This window comes from Salvia splendens, chromosome 5 (assembly GCF_004379255.2).
Source record: "Salvia splendens isolate huo1 chromosome 5, SspV2, whole genome shotgun sequence".
Lineage (NCBI taxonomy): Eukaryota > Viridiplantae > Streptophyta > Magnoliopsida > Lamiales > Lamiaceae > Salvia > Salvia splendens.
This window is the reverse complement of record NC_056036.1, coordinates 35,671,732-35,687,729: the sequence shown is the minus strand read 5'-3', so window position 1 is coordinate 35,687,729 and position 15,998 is coordinate 35,671,732. Positions and strand designations below refer to the sequence as shown.

The window sequence follows — 15,998 nt, the reverse complement described above, 5'->3', positions numbered from 1 at the left end:
TATTGTTGCTATTGGGGAAGCGACTTGCTGTAGATATAGTGAATATAATGGTGTCATTCTGCTTATTTTGATTTTTTTTTTATCAATGTGATGTGTAATTGACCTGAATTTCTGACTTGTGCACAAAATCGGCCGAATCCAGTAATCTTTGTGAACAAAATAGTAGTAGCAGTAGCAGCAGCAGCATAAAATAATGTAGGCTGATTGATTACAATTATGCTAATATTTGAATATAAAAATTCACACACATTCAACATATTTCGCTCATGTCCATCCAGTTCCTAAAATCAGACATGAGAGAGAGAGAGAGAGAGAGAGATGGGCTACCAATAATTGTTTGAAGACATTACATTCATCAATATTCAATAGTGGATGAATATACCAAGCACCATTATTATATTGCCTACACTAGATAACAAAAACATTATGGTGTTGTTTGAGGAGGAGCTCAGAGTAGAGCTGAATCACAACGACTCGGGACTCATCGAAGGTCTGATCTTCGAGGGCATTCGGCCCCCAAATCTGTGACTTGAATCCCTAGGGGTAATTGACATCTTTTCAAAACCAGGAATAAACTCATCAGCATCAGATTCTTCCTCATCTGGAATACTCATTCCATCTTCACGATCATAGGCATCAGCAACATCTTCATCACTAGTGCCTTCCTCATCATAACTACTTCTCACCATTGACCAGTAAACATAATTTGGTCGAATGTATCTACAAACCAATACAAAGAAAATAAACTCCTAGTTCAACATGCTCATAAACGGTATTTCCTCAAAATATATAGCCATATTTGTAGAGCAAGAAGGGGAAAAAAGAATCAAATAAGACAGGAACGTACCTGTCACAATTTGCCAATAGGATGGGATCAAATGGGAAAAACATTCCCTGTTTTTCTATCCCACCAAATACAGTAGAATGTTCTGATTCCAGGAAATCTTGGTCAGCAAGCCTTTCAGGAAGAAAACATACGCGATTTTCTTTCACCTGCCGTAGAAATTCATCTACAATTGATGGCAGGCATACCTATACGGGAAACATAAGTGTGAAAAACCAAAGTCACAAAACACATGAAAAAGAATAGATGCAGAATAGATGGATAAAAATAAATTTTCCATACAAAATCCTTCATCCCCAAAGGGAATAAATTCATACAAATTGGCAGAGTATTTTAAAAACTAAGAAAATGCAACTTTTAACCTGAAGTGGTTTCAAAGGATGCCCAAGGATATCATCAATCTGCATGAGCTTTAGTTGGGACTTCAGCCGAGGAAGAGCAAGCATTTGTTTCATGCGGAAACAAAGCACATACATCGTGGCCTGTGGAACAGTATCTGATCATTAATAAAGGTCCTACTGGCACATTGTATGGCAAAATAAGTGAAACAATAAGCGGTAGGAATAACTGAAGAACTGACGTGCAGCCTATGAAAACATAATCAGTTGTCAATAAATGACAAACCTATAAAGAAGAGTTCATAAATAAAAGAGAAAAAAATACAAGCATCATACCTGGCATCCAGCATAGAATACTTTATGAGCTTTTGGATTAATGTCACTGCCCCGGTTTTTGCAATATTTGGAACACCAGTCCACTACACTGAAACATGAAATAATAACACCGATAAATAAAGATGGAAATGTTTTCAGTACATTCTTCTTAATTTTAGTTGAATATCAACAAAATGAGATGCAGAACAACCGTTCCAGCATTGTAGCAATCAAAGGGATAGGAAGAAATTTGGCACGAGCCAGATAACTTGCAAGGTATGCCACAGCACTCATTCTGCAATACAAGTAATAAAGTTAATTCAGTAAAGATCTTCAGCAAAGTGATTGGACAAACATGCTAAACATGGAACTACAAATCACAAAAATAAGAAGTAAAGAAGGCGAAGGGGGAATATATTCCAGCCATCCCATAGTTGGCAGTAGAAATTGCAACAATTATTACCTCTGGGAAAACTGAACACTTAGAATAAAGCAGTCGCAAGACTAATATAGTTCAGGGCAGCTTAAATTAGTACATGATTTTGCTATGAGACTAGGGAAAAGAATAATTATTCATGAAAGCTTAGTATCTTAACAAGATGAAGAAAGTAGAGCCCCCCCCCCCCCCCCCCAAAAAAAATACTCCCTCCGCCCACGAAAAATAGTCCCATTTTGCTATTTTGAGATGTCCACAAAAAATGGTCTCAATTCTAAAAATGGAAAGCTTCTCTCTTATACGTTATCCACTTTTTCTCCCTTCTCTCCTACTCTACCTCTCTCTCTCTCTCACTTTACCAGTTTACCCACTTTTCTCCTTCTCTCTCTTACTTTACCAATTTCTCATTAAAACCCATGCCGTCCACAAATGGGACAATTTATTGTGGACGGGGGGGAGTATGTACAAAAAATCAATCTCTAACTAAAAATATACAGCACAAAGAGTTACAAATTAAACCTTACAAAATCCTTGTGTATTTACCTCCATTCAGGATGGACGCCATTCACAAAGATATCTGCAAGTGCATCGGCAAATAACTTTCCACAGTTTTCAGGATCCAGTGAGCAAGCATAGAACATGACAAACTACAAAAACAGGTGGGAATAACATGCCAGTTAGTAAAAGTGAGAGCAATAAGAAGAAAAATGTCACACCAAGCAATAAAAAGAGCAAAAACACATCTATTCTTTTGCACAAATACAAATGTCACAATACCTGAGCGAATTTTGATTTGTACGCGGTCAAAACTGTTATCCGAAATGATTGGAGGAGGATCTCAAAAACCTAAAGCACCATTAGAACATAAGCAAATCAAGAGACTCACAAGTACATCACAAACCAGAACAAAAGGCAGAATGAACATTTTACCTGAACCAGACGACCGGTCTCATAACAGCATTGAAGGTGTTCAAAAGTAAGCACCATCAAACTATCTAACTTTTCTGCATGGTTTCCCGTACAAAACCTTTGCATTGACGCTTCTCTAGTATACTGGAAAAATGAGTTGTGTTACCAAATATAAGATGAAGACGAAATTCCCTAAACTAGCAAGCTTTACTCTTTATTTAATCTTATGAAATAACTATAGGTAAACATATAACACACGTCTTTGTTTTCTTGATTGAAATTATCTGCAGGTCCCGCAAGGTCTTCTAGTTCAAAATCAAAGACATCCTTTTGGAAGTCATCCTCCAAAATATCCTTCCATGCAATTTCCACCTACAAGACAAGAATATGAAACCTGGACAGGATGCATAAAGTCTTGACAAATACAAACTCTAATAGTAACTTACATCCAATTCTATTAGTTTATCCATTAACACAATCAGAGCCATGCTTCCAACAAGTTCACCCATAGCACCGCTCTCCAATCTCAGCATACTCTCCACATACATCACAATGGGCTGCACAGATAATGAGTAACATCAAAACAAGTTCTACATTAAAATTTAAATCATGCACCTTTAACTTTTTAGATCCAAAGTTTAAGAAGACAGTTTTATTGCATGCTAAAAGAAGAGTAATGAAGTAGTATCTTATAATGCACACACAAGATAGAGAACACTAAACATCTCTTGCTTGAAAAACAATGCATCTTATGTGTTATGCAAAGCTTTCTGACAAAACATAATCCTCGTGATGATGGTATATAATTCATACTGAGAATACAGCATAAGCACAAGTCACAACTACACTCATAGGGTCCCTCAATTACATAAGAGACTTCTCATGCCTTATCACAAAGAGGCACATAATGGCAGAGCCAACCCAAGAGGAGGGGGAATGGGCATATATGATATTAGTGACCAATCACAACATTGTAACACGCCACATGAATGGAAAAAGTACACTTCTGAAAGGAGCTGTGTTGAGAAAAGGGGAAGTATCAATAAGCATTAAAGAAGAATAGAGTTCCAAGAATGGAGTTCCAAGAAGCATTGAAGATGTGCATGCATTGTTCCAATAGTAGTGTAGTTCCATGAATATACATTTATTGTAGGATCTCAAAAGTCACCAACATCCCTATAAATATATGGGTGTTGAGTACCATTTCATCATTCAATCAAAATACAATAATCTTCTCTCATTGCTTTCTTCTCTAAATATGTTGTCTATACCATTTAACATGGTATCAGAGCGGGTTTGGACTCAGATAAGGTATCATCATCGTCCTTTATACCTTTCTCGGCCACTTCCCGTTTTTTTGTTTTTCCTTTTTCCGCTGTACCTATAACCATAAGCCAAAATGTCAAATGACAACTATATAGTAACCGAAACCTCAGATTCATCTATGGCAGATGAATTTGCCCGGCAATTTGCCAACTTTATGCGCAATAGTTTTGCGATGAACCAACCAAATCCACCAGAAACAGCTGCCATGCCATTCAGAATTGACACGCAGCCCCTCCACATTGGTGGGAATAAGTTGAATGGAGAAAATTACGCCCTTTGGTCCGTATTGATGAAGACAGCAATAAGCGGTCGGGGAATGGTATCTCACGTCACCGGAGTGCCTCCTTCCCCACCGCGAACCGATCCAGCCTTCATACAATGGGAACAAGCCGATCACTGTGTGATCACTTGGTTAATACAAAACATTGAGCCTCGACTGGTCAGTCGAGTTTTACAACATCCGACGGCAAAGCATATATGGGATGCGTTGGCCGTCACATATGGGAGCGGAAGAGATAAAATCCAGGTGTATGATCTTCAGTTCAAAGCAACCACACTGAGACAAGGAAGCAGTTCATTGGAAGAAATATGGAGCCGGTTGGGAGAGATCTGGATTTCAATCGACCAAAAACAGACGAACCCAATGAAATGTCCAGAGGATATGGAGATTCATAACAAATTCATACAAGATCAGAGAGTATGTCAGTTTCTCTATGCAATTGATAGCAAATATGAAACAACCAAGAGGGATATACTGAAAATGGACCCGCTTCCCTCCGTCGACTATGCGTACAACCTGATTCAGCAGGAGGAGACACGACTCCGAGTGTTACAACAGGCAAACACCGGTGGAGCAGCTGCCATGGATGGAATTGGAACTGGCCTCGCCATCCGAGGGTGGCAGAACCCTACCGGCGGCTCTCGGGGTGGCGGTCGCGGCAGCAACGGTGGTGGTCGCGGCAGCAACAGTGCTGGTCGCGGTAGTGGCAATGATAGAAATCGGCAAAGTGATGAAGAAGACAAGTCAAAATTGGTGTGTTCCTACTGCAAACGGAAAAGACACACAAAAGATTCATGTTTTGAACTAGTTGGATATCCAGATTGGTGGGAAGAGAAGCACGGCAAGCCGCCGCAACCGCAAACACCCTGGAACCGTGGCGGGCACGCCGCCGCAGCAGTTGGAGGCGACGGAGGCAACGCCGTGCAGGGGGTCGCGCAAACTGCCGGTGCTGTCCAGCCAGGAGGAAGGACCAGAAATGAAGCTGCTCAGCCGGCGAATACAACCGGGGCAGCAAACTTCGTTGCCAGCGGAAGTGGGAGTGTAATTCACGATTGGAGTGAAGAATTGATGAGGGGAGAGGCGGCGCCCGATTCAGGTAGATTAGGGTTAGGGGGCTCTTTTATTGGAAACCCCCAAATCTTTGGGAAATTGCAGGTTTTACCCCACCAAAATTCTCAGTCACAATTAGCCCCCAAATCTTCTGAAAATTCCATAATTTCCCAAACCACTTGCCAAAATCGATTTCAGCCTCTCGAGAAGCTTGGAGTTGTGTGTGCAGTATCTAATGGCCATGAGAAAAATGATAAATGGAATTTTGACTGTGGGGCAACCGATACCATAACATATGATGCCTCAGACCTTACCAACCTTCAGAAACCTCTAAAATCTCATATCCAAACTGCCAATGGGGAATTTACGGTGGTTGAGGGGGCTGGAACCGTTAACATTTCCCCAACTTTGCAGTTATCAAATTGTCTATATATTCCTTCGATGTCTCATAAGTTATTATCCATTAGTCATGTCACAAAGGAATTGAATTGTACGTTACTAATGCAGCCACAATTTTGTCTGTTGCAGGATATCCGAACCGGAGAGATAATTGGGCGTGGCACTGAACGTGATGGGCTTTATTATGTGGATGAGATAGCTCAAAAAGGGACTGCCATGTTAACTCACGGATCAGCTGACCGGAAAGCTTGGTTTTGGCATCGGTGCTTGGGTCATCCATCTATCGGTTACTTAAAATTGTTATTTCCTAGTATTATTCCTAAGCATGACATGTACTGTGAAACTTGTCTTTTATCCAAAAGTCATCGGAACTCTTACCCATTAAGTAATACTCGTGTTGAAACCCCATTTGCCTTAGTACACTCTGATGTTTGGGGGCCCGCACCAGTTATTGGAGGGATATTTATTAGTTTTTGTGGATGATTGCACTCGCATGACCTGGATATGTTTCATGAAACAAAAATCTGAAGTTTTGTCACACTTTACCCATTTCTATAACCTTATCCAAACTCAGTTTCACAAAACCATTCAGGTCCTTCGGTCAGATAATGGGGGGGGGGGAGTTCGTTAATTCTACCATGAAACAACTCTTCCAAAACAAAGGCATTATACACCATACCACATGTGCTCATACTCCCGAACAAAATGGTGTGGCTGAAAGAAAAAAACCAACTCTCCTCGAAATGACTCGTTCTATGCTTATAGAGTCAAAAGCCCCGAAACACTTCTGGCCAGAAGCCATTGCCACCTCAGCCTATGTCTTAAACCGATTGCCCACAAGTATTCTCAAACACAAAACTCCTCTACAAGTCTTGTCCACCTTCACAAAAATTCCTCCGCCCTTGACTCTTGAACCTCGTGTCTTCGGATGCTCCGTTTTTGTCCACATTCCTAAACATGAAAGAACTAAACTATCCCCATGCGCTATCAAATGCGTTTTTGTAGGATATGGGGTAAATCAAAAGGGGTATAGGTGTTTCGATCCAAAGTCCAACCGGGTGTTTGTTACAATGAACTGTAACTTTCTTGAAACTGAGTACTTCTTTACCCATCTTAGCGGTCAGGGGGAGAGTAATGTTAGGGATAACAATGATACGGACCCGCTAAGTTGGATCTCAATGCCACTGCCAACGCCAAGCAATCCTGATGCGGATCTATCAGAGAAAACAGTAAGTAATTCCGCTGAGCAAGTCTCTGATGTGGTACAGTCCATCGTAGAAAGTGGCATCGCCTCAAATATTTCTCCGTTAAGGTTATCCAATGTAAGTAATCCTGTGGATACAAGAATTGTTTGGCTAACACTGTAAGTGCAGAAGAAAATTCAATTGAGGCCGAAGAAAGGGAAATTGAGGAAGTCGAGGTCGAAGGAGTTGACCCTGACACTGGGAGGTACATACTTCCACCAAGGTCAAACAGAGGAGTTCCACCCAAAAGGTATACGCCAGAGAGGATTGACAAGAAAAAACGGTACTCTGTTGTGAACCTAGCCAAAGGCCATTTATCAGAGATGGCTCGGGCTTTCGAGAATGCACTATATGAGGAAGAAGAAATACCACATACATGGGAAGAAGCTATGAAATACAAGCATTGGAGGGAAGCAATGAAGAAAGAGATTGATGCACTGATTCGAAACCACACATGGGAGAAATGTGCTCTACCAGAAGGGAAGCGACCAGTGGGTTGTCAATGGGTCTTCACTATCAAAAGAAGACCTGATGGCTCGATAGAAAGGTACAAGGCACGACTTGTCGCAAAAGGCTATACTCAGACATATGGAGTTGACTATTCTGAGACCTTCTCTCCAGTAGCTAAGATGAACACAATTCGGGTGTTGTTATCCATTGCTGCTAATAGGGACTGGCCATTACACCAGTTTGATGTGACGAATGCCTTCCTACATGGAGAGTTGAAGAAGGAAGAAGAAGTTTACATGGAGGCACCCCCAGGTTTTGCAACAGATTTTAAAGCAGGTGAAGGGTGCCGATTGAGGAAGACCTTGTATGGATTGAAGCAATCTCCAAGAGTATGGTTTGGGAAGTTTGCTGGGGCAATGATTAGCTATGGACATACACAGAGCAATTCAGACCATACGCTATTTTTTAAGAAACATGGTGATAAGATCACATGTTTAATCATATATGTTGATGACATGATTATTACAGGTGACGACCTAGAAGAGATTGAGGAATTAAAGAAAAATCTTTTTCAGGAATTTGAGATGAAGGACTTGGGGAATCTCAAGTACTTTCTTGGGATTGAAGTGCTAAGCTCAACCAAAGGAATTTTTCTGCGACAAAGGAATTATATCTTGGACATCCTAGCAGACACTGGCCTACTGGAATGTAAACCAGCAGACACTCATCTGGCAGTTAATCACGGATTACAAATCAGAGAAGGAGCCAAGTTGGCTGACCGTAGTCGATATCAGTGACTAGTCGGAAAACTCATATATCTCTCGCACACTAGGCCAGATATTGCCTATGCAGTTGGGGTCGTAAGTCAGTTCATGCATAAGCCGCAGACAGATCACATGGAGGCAGCACTTAGGATTTGTCGGTATTTGAAGGGAACTCCAGGGCATGGAGTGTTGTTCGCTAAAAATGGGCATCTTGAGATTCATGGTTATACAGATGCTGACTGGGCAGGGAACCCAAACGATAGGAAGTCTACAGCAGGCTACTTTACCTTTGTTGGAGGTAATTTGGTAACATGGAGAAGTAAGAAGCAGAAGGTGGTGGCTCTTTCGAGTGCCGAAGCAGAATTTCGTGGGATTAAAAGTGGGTTGACCGAGATTTTATGGTTAAGGAGAATGATGAAATAGATTAATCTCCCTCCAAGCAAGTGCCAGTTGTATTGTGATAACAAAGCCGCTATAAGCATCTCACAAAATCCAGTACAACATGATCGAACGAAGCATGTGGAGGTTGACAGACACTTCATCAAAGAAAACATTGAGAATGGGATTGTCGAACTCCTTTTTGTTCGCTCTGAGGATCAACTTGCCGACATCCTAACTAAAGCAGTCAACTCAAGGAGCTTTGAAGATGTGCTTTCCAAATTGAGTTTTGGAGATCCCACCACTCAATTTGAGGGGGAGTGTTGAGAAAAGGGGAAGTATCAATAAGCATTAAAGAAGAATAGAGTTCCAAGAATGGAGTTCCAAGAAGCATTGAAGATGTGCATGCATTGTTCCAATAGTAGTGTAGTTCCATGAATATACATTTATTGTAGGATCTCAAAAGTCACCAACATCCCTATAAATATATGGGTGTTGAGTACCATTTCATCATTCAATCAAAATACAATAATCTTCTCCCATTGCTTTCTTCTCTAAATATGTTGTCTATACCATTTAACAAGCTGAACATGTGGTATTGATAAGTAGAGAAACAAAACACATTTGAGGATTTTGAATTACCTCTAATGGTTCCAATCTTTTATAAGTTGTACTGAAGAAGAAGGATAATATGCACACTTAACATACCAATTTTCTTAAAAGAACCAAAACCCCAAGATATGATCCTACCTGTTCTTTTACGTATACATGGGGCATTTTATCTCTTACTAACTTCTCGAGTATCATCGGTGAAAGAGGAACTACATTTGCAATGTCAATTAAAGTTGAATGAACACGATCAAGAACTTCACTCTTTTTAGATGGACCTCTGTGTTTCTCAAAGTATGCAGATGGAGGCACGAAATTGCTTACAAGCATCTCCAAGCACAAATTAACATGTTCCCCATTTGATGAAGCCTGTATAACCAAGGTTTAAGGAGAGGAGGGTGTTAGAAGAAATCACGGAAGATCACAATTAGAAGATACTGATTTATTCTATACCATATTTAGAAGATATCAAATCATGTAATTATGATAATTAGGTTTTCCTTATGTGGATATTCCTAATTCTATATAAACCCTGTACCTATGTAAATCAAAGTAAGAAAATAAAAGATAAAAACCTTCTTCTCGATTTTGATCTCTTTATCATGGCATCAAGAGCAGGTTTCGAATCCGATTAGGGCTCAGAAAAAGCTCATCACCGCCCAAATACCAATCCCGACCAAACGGCATAGATCAAGCCAGAAAACCAAACTCCTATCAAAACCAACCAGCAAAGATCAATAGAAACCATGGCAGAAGATGCTAAAAATGATCCAGAACGGCCAACAAGGTTGAAAGATAGCAAGAATGTCGTTGTGGCATTCAAACTCGACGGAAAGAATTACCCACTATGGTCAAGACTTATGAAAGTCAAGATCGGAGGCCGAGGAGCCTATTCGCATATCAAAACTGAACCCCCTGCACTGGGGAGCAAAGGATACGACGACTGGGAAGAAGACGATCTGGTGGTGTTTTCCTGGATCGTTGACAACATGGAGAACGAAATCATCGCTGATTTCGCTCATCACCAGACATCAAAGGCACTCTGGGACAGTCTCGCGGTGACGTTCGAGAACAAGGCGGACAAGTACCTGATTTATGACCTGGAAGAAAAGGCAATCGAGTTAAAACAGGGGAACCTAGACTTGGAAACATACTACCGACGGATCCAAGGGCTGTGGATCAACATCGATCGCTGCCAGAAGCAACCCATTACGTGCTGCGACAAAGGAGTTAATCAATACAGAGCACATTCAAATGAGAAGAGATTGATTAAATTTCTAACCGGACTCAATCGAGAGTATGACTCGATCAAACGTGACATCCTCAAGGAAGACCCCTACCCATCAGTTGAATCGGCCTACGGGTGGGTGAAGACGGAGGCAGCTCGACGTCAAATCATGCCACCGGCATCGCCTCTGCCCACCGTAGACACCACCGGCGATAACACCGGGAATTCATCACTTGGGGAAATCGGACTTGGTCTCGCCGCCCAGAGCAGTCGTCCGCCGCACCGGAGCAGACCACCTCAGCACCCCGCCACTACCAACCGACCGGGAAATCGCCCCGATACATCCAAACTGTGGTGTTCCCATTGCGGGAAACAAAAACACACTCGGGAAACATGCTTTCAGAGGGTAGGATACCCTGAATGGTGGGAAGAAAGACAGAAGGCGAGAGAGGCGATGGCAAAAATCGCCATCGCTGACGGAGCAGGACAACCACAGCCGTGTCAAATCGCAGCCGGGAACAGAGGGCCAACCAATGGGGAACGCAATTCCGGTGGGGGCAGCGTGCGGGGTGCCGAAAATTTGGCCGAGAGAACGGAGATGATGACCGAAGGAGCTGCGATGGGAGAACCCTCTCAAAGGGGGGTAAACGGCGAAAGAGGTATAGGGTTTGGTTATCAACCAGATAACCAAACCCTAAGTCAATTTTTGCAATTCGGTCCCCTAGTATGCTTAAATCCCAATTGTTACCCCATTATATGAATATCCGACCCCCAGACTTCCAGAAATTTGAAATTGAACCCCAGACTCTTGAAAAACGTAAATTAGCCCCTAGGTTGAGTATATTTGAGTCAAACAACCCCTTTGCACCACTAGAACATTTTTCCGCTGCACTTCATGTTCAAACCGGGGTTGAGGGCACTAATAGGGGGTGGATTTTTGACTGTGGGGCTACTGATACTATGACTCCGTATAAAACTGATTTTAATAGCCTGGGTGGAATCACAAAATCATATATTAGAACTGCAAGTGGAGATTTGATCCCAGTAGAGAGGTCGGGCACCGTCGAAATATCCCCCACTCTAAAACTCTCGAATTGTTTATATGTCCCGACCTTGTCACAAAGATTGTTGTCTATTAGCCATGTAACGAGGGAATTGAATTGTACACTTCTAATGCAACCCAATTTCTGCATTCTACAGGATATTCAGACGAGGAGGATTATTGGGCGTGGCACTGAGAACCAAGGACTCTACTACGTGGACGAGATAGCTCAAAATGGTACTGCAATGCTGGCTCACGGATCCACGAGACAAGAGACTTGGCTGTGGCACCGAAGACTAGGACACCCCTCTCCTGGTTACTTTAAGCTTCTTTTTCCAAAACTTTCTATTCCTTCTGATTTTTGTTGTGAAACATGTGTTTTGGCTAAGAGCCACAGACAATCCTTTAAACTCACAAACACCCGTATGAATTCCATATTCTCTTTAGTGCATGCTGATGTGTGGGGACCTGCACCTATTATTGGGGGGAATGGCTTTCGTTATTTCGTAATTTTTGTTGATGATTGCACAAGAATGACATGGATATATTTCTTGAAACATAAATCAGAAGTAGTTGATAGGTTTATCCATTTCTTTAAATTGATCCAGACACAATTTCACACCACAATCAAAACACTCAGATCTGATAATGGGAGGGAATTTGTGAACAGTACTATGACCGATTTCTTTAAGGAGAAAGGCTTAATCCACCAAACCTCTTGTGCCTACACACCCGAACAGAATGGGGTAGCTGAACGGAAAAATAGGACAATCCTAGAAATGACCCGTGCCCTTATGATTGAATCCCATGTGCCCAAACATTTTTGGCCTGAAGCTGTTGCTACCTCCATCTACCTCATGAATTGACTACCCACAAAAATCTTGAACAAAAAGACCCCTCTCGATACCTTATCTAAAATGGCCAAAATTCCTGATCACCTAAACCTCTCACCCAAAGTCTTTGGATGTACAGTATACGTCCACATTCCAAAACATGAACGATCCAAACTATCCCCGTGTGCAACAAAATGTGTGTTTGTTGGGTATGGGCAAAACCAGAAAGGATACCGCTGCTATGACCCTGTCACTCGAAAAATCATCACCACCATGAACTGCAATTTTTTGGAAACCGAATTCTTTTACCTCACCCACCTTAGTAGTCAGGGGGAGAGTGATTCAGGTAGTTCTGCGGATTATCTAAGTTGGGTCGTGCCATTGCCAAGTCCCTCTATCGAGGAACCAACCGAGCCAGTGGTCGTCACTACCGCCGAGCATGTCTCATCTCCACCTGAGTCATCTCATCCATCACCCACCGATCCTCCTCAGACGATATCCGAGGTAACTCTAGACTCAATCTCTGGTGAGAATTCAGTTTCCACTAATCTTGTTGGCACAGAAGAAGACAACACTATTGATAGTGATACAGGACAGTACAGACTCCCACATAGGACGACTCGGGGAGTGCCACCAAAACGGTACTCACCTGAGAAGATCGGAAAGAAAAGCAGATACGGGGTGGCACACTTTGTACAAGGAAATCTGACCAAGATGGCCCGAGCCTTTGAGGCGGCACTATATGAAGATGAGGAGATCCCACAGACAGCAGAGGAAGCCACGAGGCACAAGCATTGGAGAGAGGCGATGTTTACTGAAATGAAGGCCTTGTTGAAAAATGTTACATGGGTGAAAAGCAAGCTACCAGATGATGCAAAGACTGTGGGATGTAGATGGGTCTTCACGATCAAACGGAGACCAGATGGCACTATAGATCGCTACAAAGCCAGACTCGTGGCGAAGGGGTACACTCAGACATACGGCGTAGACTATGCCGAAACTTTCTCACCAGTAGCAAAGATAAACACAGTGAGGGTCCTGTTCTCCATTGCAGCCAACAAGGAATGGCCGCTGCATCAGTTCGATGTAACTAATGCCTTTTTACACGGAGAGCTGCCAAAGCCAGTATATATGGAACCTCCGCCTGGGTTTACGGAAGAGTTTCAGGATGGGGAAGTCTGTCAGCTGAAGAGAACATTGTATGGTTTGAAACAATCTCCGAGAGCATGGTTTGGGAGATTCACTGAAGTAATGAAGAAGTATGAGTACAAGCAGAGCAACTCAGATCATACCTTGTTCCTCAAGAAAAGGGATGGCAAGATTACTTGTTTGATCATCTATGTAGATGACATGATTATCACTGGAGATGATGAAGAGGAGATAGCTGAGCTAAGGAAAAATCTTTTTAGAGAATTTGAGATGAAGGATTTAGGGCAGCTTAAGTACTTCCTAGGGATTGAAGTCCTGAGATCTAAGAAGGGAATCTTCATCAATCAGAAGAAATATGTACTTGATCTTTTGGCAGAAATAGGGATGCTGGATTGCAAACCCGCAGAGACTCCAATGGTACAAAATCATGGACTTCAAATTCGCGAAGGAGGAAAGTTGGCGGACAGGGGGAGATATCAAAGGCTGGTAGGGAAATTGATCTATTTATCTCACACGAGACCCGACATTGCCTATGCCGTAGGGGTAGTGAGTCAGTTCATGCACCTGCCTCAAGAAGAACATTGGGAAGCTGTCCTAAGGATTGTCCGGTATCTAAAGGGGACGGCAGAACATGGGTTACTGTTTGAGAAACATGGTCATATGGAGATACATGGTTACACAGATGCTGACTGGGCAGGAAATCCGGTTGATAGGAAATCGACTGCCGGATACTTCACCTTTGTTGGAGGAAACCTTGTTACATGGAGAAGCAAGAAACAAAAAGTGGTAGCCCTATCCAGTGCTGAGGCTGAATTTCGAGGAATCCGAAGTGGACTGACAGAAATACTATGGCTAAGAAGACTGATGACAGAACTAGATCTCCGCTCGACACAATCGTGCCGACTCTTTTGTGATAATAAGGCAGCAATCAGCATCTCAGAGAACCCAGTGCAACATGATCGAACCAAGCATGTGGAGGTGGACAGGCATTTCATTAAGGAAAATATTGAAGCAAAAGTGGTGGAGATACCATTTGTGAAATCCGAAGATCAACTGGCTGATATTTTGACAAAGGCTGTGAACTCAAAGTCCTTTCAAGAAGTACTGTGCAAGTTATGTATCGGTAATCCCGTTACTTAACTTGAGGGGGAGTGTTAGAAGAAATCACGGAAGATCACAATTAGAAGATACTGATTTATTCTATACCATACTTAGAAGATATCAAATCATGTAATTATGATAATTAGGTTTTCCTTATGTGGATATTCCTAATTCTATATAAACCCTGTACCTATGTAAATCAAAGTAAGAAAATAAAAGATAAAAACCTTCTTCTTGATTTTGATCTCTTTATCAGAGGGGATATCGAATCAATAAATAAGGAGCATAAAATATAGCAGCACATACCAAGGCAACGAGCATCAGTCAATGCATCCATAACATCAGTTCCATAATCCCACAGACTCATTCTTAATATCTGTGATGTCAAAAAAAAGCCTTAAAACAAAAATGGAAATAATGAAATAACAAATTCAGTGAAATGGCTTGTTACTAACTGCAGCAAGTAGGGACTTATGATGACTGATATCTATACAAGATACTGCTCCAGTCAATGCTTTCAAACACGTCTGCAAAGTTAGAACACAAAAAATCAAGATTAAGCAAATTACTGGATAAAGTAGTGATAAACTTAGTAGCGAAAAGCCACAACATACCACAAGAAGGGCGACGTCTGCAGCAGAAAGACGCTCTTTACGATGCATCACAGCCACAAGTTGATTGTAAAAGTCGCAGTCACCCTTGAAATCAGGAAAACAAAAAAGTGTGCAGAAGTTCATCCATACGAGCTAATAATGATTGCTAAAATGCCTAATTACCTGAATAGCAGATTTGAGCGCATCCTTAACATAATAGTGGAGCTGAGAATCAGTGAAACTGAGTTCATCCATGTCAGGCACGCCCATTGAAATCTGAATTTGAAGAGCGACCTAATTAATCTTCTCCTAAGGTGGTAGAAGCTCAAAGCATAGGACGGAGTTAATGTTCGGTGCAGAGCAGCTACTACCGACGCTAGTAGCTGCCTCAATATACCGTCGTGAATGGAGGATCGGTGGTGGAGGGAGGGAGGGATGGAGGCGCTGGTTAGGGTTCCAATCTCTAAGAGTGTCCACAGTGGTTGCCCTTGAAGGCCACCAAATATGGTCCGGTCACCATTCGTGGCTCTCATGTGGCCCTCCAAAATAATAAAGTAAAAAAATTAACAAAATTAACAAGGGCATGTGGCCCTCTATAAAAATATTTAAATTTGTTTTCCTTTTTTAATGTTATTTTTAATTTAACTATATTAAATTTTATTAGACTTTAAATTTATGATATTTATAAGTTAATTAAAATAAAATAATTT

The 15,998-nt window shown here is 41.8% G+C and overlaps 1 protein-coding gene across 2 annotated transcripts; it reads right to left on the bottom strand.

Annotated features, from left to right (window-relative positions):
• Window positions 1-204: 204 nt before the first annotated feature.
• On the bottom strand, window positions 205-15,713 carry LOC121803003 (RNA polymerase I-specific transcription initiation factor RRN3-like). Of its 2 annotated transcripts, XM_042202703.1 has the most exons (16): window positions 15,472-15,713; window positions 15,310-15,393; window positions 15,151-15,222; window positions 15,011-15,071; window positions 11,813-11,823; window positions 9,484-9,711; window positions 3,289-3,399; window positions 3,101-3,214; window positions 2,864-2,986; window positions 2,711-2,779; window positions 2,477-2,580; window positions 1,709-1,792; window positions 1,519-1,606; window positions 1,207-1,326; window positions 848-1,032; window positions 205-720 (listed from the first exon to the last, which is right to left on the bottom strand). In XM_042202703.1, the coding sequence occupies exons 1-16, from the start codon at window positions 15,556-15,558 to the stop codon at window positions 465-467; spliced, it is 1,797 nt and encodes a 598-aa protein (XP_042058637.1). In that variant the 5' UTR covers window positions 15,559-15,713; the 3' UTR covers window positions 205-464. The 2 variants fall into 2 exon arrangements, with proteins under 2 accessions (XP_042058637.1, XP_042058636.1); XM_042202702.1 differs by lacking the exon at window positions 11,813-11,823 and having other exon boundaries at window positions 15,002-15,071; window positions 15,310-15,326.
• Between the last annotated feature and the right edge of the window lie 285 nt (window positions 15,714-15,998).